This window comes from Myotis davidii, unplaced genomic scaffold, assembly GCF_000327345.1.
Source record: "Myotis davidii unplaced genomic scaffold, ASM32734v1 scaffold48, whole genome shotgun sequence".
NCBI classification, from domain to species: domain Eukaryota; kingdom Metazoa; phylum Chordata; class Mammalia; order Chiroptera; family Vespertilionidae; genus Myotis; species Myotis davidii.
In genome coordinates this window covers 349637-355266 of record NW_006299393.1, presented here as the reverse complement: position 1 = coordinate 355266, position 5630 = coordinate 349637, and the positions used below count along the sequence as shown (strand labels likewise).

Here is a 5630-nt window from a genome sequence, read left to right as displayed (position 1 = left end):
TCAGCAAATATAACAGAAAATGCAGACATGGACCAGTGTTACAAGCTGCCACTCTGTACTATCACCAAAATAAGTAGTGATTTAGGGAAAAAAAAATTCTTAATATATTTTTATTGATTTTAGAGAGGAAGGGGGAGAGAGAGAGAGAGATAGAAACATTAATGATGAAAGAGAATCATTGATTGACTACCTTTTGCATGTCTCCCACTGGGGATTGAGCCCACAACCAGGGCATGTGCCCTTGACCAGAATCGAACCTGGGACCCTTCAGTCCACAAGCCGACGCTGTATCCACCAAGCCAAACCAGCTTGGGCTAAATCTGATATTTCTTTAAAGCATTTAAAAAATATATGTTTTTATTGATTTTAGAGAGAGAGAGGAAGGGAGAGGGATAGAGAGATAGAAACATCTGCCTCCTGAATGCCCCACACTGGGGATGGAGCCTGAAACCTGGGCACGTGTCCTGACCAGGAATCGAACCAGTGACCTCTTGGTTCATGGGCCAACATGCAACTAGTGAGCCACACCGGCTTGAGCTCTCCCTCCAGGGTCCAAGCTCTTACCCAGTGAGCCGGACTGCTTCCCATGGCTGCAGACGGGAGGGAAGCAGCTCTCAAGAGCCCCTCTCCGCTCCTTGGCAGCTGCTACAGTGCCCTTCATCAGGTGGGATTAGGAGGTAGCTCAGGGCAGGGGTGGGTTGGGAGAGAGTCAGACAGGGTGGAGGAGGAACTACCTGATCTTTACTTCCATCTATTTTTAGGTTCAGGTGAGGGGTTATTGGTGTTTCATGCTTTCGTTCAAACATTTCTCGAGTCTGTCACGTGCTGGGTGCCCTGGTAGTCTAGGTTCTGGGACTACAGATGTAGACAGGCTGCGCCTGGAAGAGTGTACAGACTGGCAGGGACTGGCAGGTAAAATCGTGTTATAACAGCTCACCCTGCATCGCCCCAGAGCTCCTTTATCCCTCCAGTAATCCTGTGAGATTTGGGACTGTTGCCTCCATTTTACAGATAAAGAAACTGAGACTGTGGGCGGGTAATTTGCTGTGTGAGTCTGTTCTTCACAGCCCCACTGGGTGGAGAGGGAGCAGCTCCCCAGGCCCTGACGTCACCTCCCTGGCCCCTGGGTCTGGGCGGAGTAGTTTCAGGTATATCTGGTTTTAGTTTGTGCATAACGAAAGTGACCCCAGGTTCTGACAGCTGAGTCAGGAGGGTCACAGTGACCCACAGGCCAGAGAAGCAAAGCCCGCAGGCCTCCAGGAGCCCGTGCTCCACTAGGAGAGGTTTCCACTAGGAGAACGGAAACTCAGCCTGTGTTTGTCTCTGTAAAACATAGAGGAGGGAGAAGCTGTCCTTGTTATCTCTTTCCCCTCTTCCTTTCCTCCCTTTAGGCTGGTGATTTGCTGTACTTTCCCAGAGGGACCATCCATCAAGCGGACACGCCCCCGGGTCTGGCCCACTCCACGCACCTGACCATCAGCACCTACCAGAGCAGGTGAGCACCCTGCCTCCCCACCTGGCGTCCGGGACAGCCCGAGTTGTGGCTCACAGCAGCCACGTTCAGGTGGCGTTCAGGCCACCCCCCTCGCACTTCTCCAAGCCGGGGTTCAGGCTCCTTTGCTGACTTCGTAGTCCTGAGTGTCCTGTGCTGTAGGCCGGCCTGGGCTTCCTCCTGTAGATGTCATGAACCTGACTGTATGACACTGGGACTTTTCCAAATTATGGCTCCCGTAGTTTAGGAAGAAGGAACCACGGCTGCAGGTATGGCTGCGATAGTGAGTCAGGCTTCTAGTGTGTGTGTGTCTGTCTGTCTCTGTAAAGTATTTTTATGGTGGTAAAATATATACAGGAGTGGGTAAAAGTAGGTTTACAATTGTGAGTACATTATTCTAATAAATAAGCTGTTGTAATAATCATAATCTACATATCTTTTCATATGAATAGCTGTAAACCTACTTTTGCCTCCCCCTTGATTTGAGAGAGAGAGAGAGAGGGAGGGAGAGAGAGAGAGAAAAATGGTTAGGTTGCCTGACCTGACCGGGGGTTGAACCCACACCTGGGTATGTGCTCTGACCAGGAATTGAATCCGTAACCTTTTGGCGTCCGGAATGACACTCCAACCAACTGAGTCACCCAGCCAGGGCTTAACTATTTTAAGTGTACAGTTGAGTGACATCAAGTACACTCACACTGTTTTGCAACCATCACCACTATCAGGTTCCAAAACATTTTCATTACCCAAACAGAAACTCCATTACCATCGAAACCTCTGGGTCTCTGTGAAGGCTCCCACTTCTTACAATTCTAGGAATTAAAGCGGGAAAGGCAGTCTGGAGGAGTCAGACCTAAGATTAGTTCCAGTGAAAACCATGCTCCATTTGGGCAGGTGCCTTGTCACATGACAGGCCCTGGGCAGTGGCACCTTGCGAATGATTTCCTGATAGCATCAGCCTTGCCAGCTCAAACCCCGTTTAAACGCCAGCCATAATTTGTCAGCATGCGGGCCCCAGGCCCTGTGCTGTCGCTGGGAGTACAGGCATTGCATGAAGGGCCTTAGTGGGCTTAGACCAGCCGTGGGCACACTACGGCCCGTGGGCTGGATCCGGCCTGTTTGAAATGAATAAAACTATTGGAAAAAAAAGACCATACCCTTTTATGTAATGATGTTTACTTTGAATTTATATTAGTTCACACAAACACTCCATCCATGCTTTTGTTCCGTCCCTCCGGTCCAGTTTAAGAACCCATTGTGGCCCTCGAGTCAAAAAGTTTGCCCACCCCTGGCTTATATGCTGGAAGCGGTGTAGGAGGGAGGTAGGCTGTGATAAACTATCCCAGGTTTGCAGAGGAAACTCGTGGAGCAGAGAGGATGCACTAAGCAAAGCTGGGCGTCACCCACGCTGAGTGAAAGGTGAAATGTTACTCAAGGACCCTGCACCCTGGAGGTGTCCCCTGCCTTGGGCCTGGTGCTCCTTAAGGCACTGGGGGGGCGGGGGGCGCTCTTCCCAGCACCTCTCTGGGGCAGCATGTGGAACACTGGGGCCTGCTGGTGGGACAGCAGCAGGTGATTTGGCTGTTTTACCAAAGTGAACTCCTTAAGAGGCCCAAGACCCACTCTAACTCGTAGAAGAGCACACAGCTCTGTTTAATGCAGTTCAACTCCTCCGGGTGGGGTGGGGCAGGGCGGGGTAGGGGTGGGGGAGGGGTGCTGGGCAGGACTGCCCGTGACCCTGCAGGCAGAGCTGGTTCTGTGCTGGGGAAGGTCGGCACGCCTCCTCCAGGTCCAGGATGTGAGGTTGGGGTGACATTGTCACAAAGCGGGAGGCCACCAGGGGGTAGTGGATGTCTTGGGAACGTGCCCTCCTGTGGTTTCTGTCCTCCTTGGCCGCTTGTCAGGGAGGGAAGTATAAATGTGTTAATTCTGCTTACTGAGTGCGAAGCCAGAGTCACACGGTGAATTTCCATTTCGCACACAGCCACACCCGCTGGCGACACAGGAAAATTTAAACAGCTAAGAGGTGTTTAAAGAGGGCACCCCCGGGAGTGGTTTCTCACACGGGTGCACTTTTAGGGGCGAGCCAATTCTAAATGCCCCTGAGAGAGCACAGGTAATTGAACACTGAATCGCCTCCCCAGATGTTACTTCTGGCCACTGGCTTCTACCTCCTACCCCAGGAAAGCCATTGCTAGAGTTCAGCAAGTTGTGAGATCAGTTCTTTTGAAATGGATGTTGACGGATGTTTTGCTCTTTACTCCTGTATAAGGGGCGAAGGAAAAGGTAACGTGTAACTGCAGATAATTACACAGTCCGGGGATCTTGCTGTTACCCTAAATGTATTGCTTTTGGAATTTTTGCACATAAAACTTTCTTGGTCCTATGATGATTATTAAAATTTCCTACAAAGCTCTCTTCATAGACACTTTTTACAGTTAAAAACATTAAAAGAAATTGGTCCCTTGAACTTTCTACTTCATGACAGTATATGTTGAATTCTCTGGCAGCTTTAAGAGAAATCATGAGTCAAGTCTCCCTTCCCACCACTGACTGCCAGTCGGAGTGTGGGAGGGGCGGGAGGACAGTGGGATGGGCCAGCGCGTAGGTGTGCCTGCGGGTCACGCAAACGGAGGGAATGGTGGGGCGGAGGAGGGGGCTGGGCGGGGCCCGGAGTGCAGGGAGGTGCCATTTGTGGTGTCCGGCTTTACTAGTAATCAGTGGTTTCTGTGCATTTTGTTCTGTGGTTTTGTTGTTGGTGGTGCGTGTTCCAGTTCGTGGGGAGATTTCCTTTTGGACACCATTTCGGGGCTTGTGTTTGATGCCGCAAAGGAAGATGTGGCGTTCCGGGCCGGCATCCCCCGGCAGCTGCTCCTGGTAAGGGGTAGGCAGGTGGGGAAGGGGGGCTCACAGCCCCGGCAGCTGACACTGTGGCCGACATCCAGGGCCCCCAGGGCCCTTCTCACACGAGCCATCGTCTCTTCTCCTGCGCCGACCCCGCAGAGCCGGGTGGTGGAGGACGCACGGGAGGGCCGCACGTTGTGTGACCGAGAAGCCGCGGTGCTGTGCGGAGGGCCTCTCTGTGCTCCTGGAGGCAGGAGCGGTCCCGTGGGAGCGCTGGCTGAGTAAACGCTGCATAAGTAACGTGGCTGGACCTGCAGGGGCAGCCAGCGCACTGAGATTTCTGCTTAGGAGAGCTGGGTGGGGGCCCGGCCTTGCCGTTTCTCTGGCGCTCTTGTCCGTCCTGGGTTTGCGTTGGGCAAGCAGCCGCTTGGCTGGTTTGAGAAGATGCGTGAACCCAGGCGGACAAGTGCTGAATTGGGCACAGGTGCGTTCACTGCCGGACGCAGTCACCTTCGGACAGTGATTTGCTTTCCGAGAGGCTAGAGCCCAGACTGCATTTCCAGGGACCCCTTTCCAGGCAAAATCCTGAAAATGGATTTTTTGTGTGTGCGAACAATAGGCAGCTTCAGACGGGCAGTGGTTATATGGAAATAATGGGACGTTGTTCGTAGGGGCTCCGGTCTCCTCAGTCCCCACTCTCTGGGGGTGACGTGGATGTGTCTATACCAGGGGCTGCTCTGGAGACTGGACCGAGGCCCCAGGTTCTGCTGGATTCTGGGCCAGGACTCTCCTCCGTATCTAGCAGGTGGAGACCACAGCCAATGCGAGGAGGAGACTGAGTGGCTTTCTGAGGACGCTTGCCGACCGCCTGGAAGGCACCAACCAGCTGCTTTCATCCGACATGAAGAAGGACTTTGTCATGAACAGACTCCCCCCTTTCCACGTGGGAGACGGAGCAGCGCTCTCCACGCCAGGTCAGCTGCCATCTCCTCGGGGTCAGGCCAACGTGGTATTTGGAGGCTTTCCTGGGTGGCCTCTCCGAGTAGGTGGAACGTTGGAGCATTTTAGAATTTCCACGGAGCTGGGCCTGTCTCTAGTGTGTGTGGTTGGACAACACATGCTGCACACACGCCTTAGCTTCTGTACCTCAGTCACATGCACAGACCTCGAGTCCCTGCCTGCGGGGAATGAGAGCTCTGATTTTTGGGGAGATATATGTGTATGCACAGGTACTCGGGTAAAAGCCGCCGTCAGGACGTTTTAAGGACTTGAACATCGAGACATTCTCCTTGGA

General features: G+C 52.9%; 1 protein-coding gene across 1 annotated transcript in view; it reads left to right on the top strand.

The window, feature by feature from the left end:
• The window catches only part of MINA (MYC induced nuclear antigen), a 19321-nt gene that overhangs the window by 9281 nt on the left and 4410 nt on the right, over nucleotides 1–5630 (top strand). The window contains exons 5-7 of the mRNA XM_006774966.2: nucleotides 1392–1495; nucleotides 4267–4369; nucleotides 5139–5310. Of these exons, the coding sequence (XP_006775029.1) occupies nucleotides 1392–1495; nucleotides 4267–4369; nucleotides 5139–5310 (379 nt within the window). The remainder of the gene's footprint in view (nucleotides 1–1391; nucleotides 1496–4266; nucleotides 4370–5138; nucleotides 5311–5630) is intronic.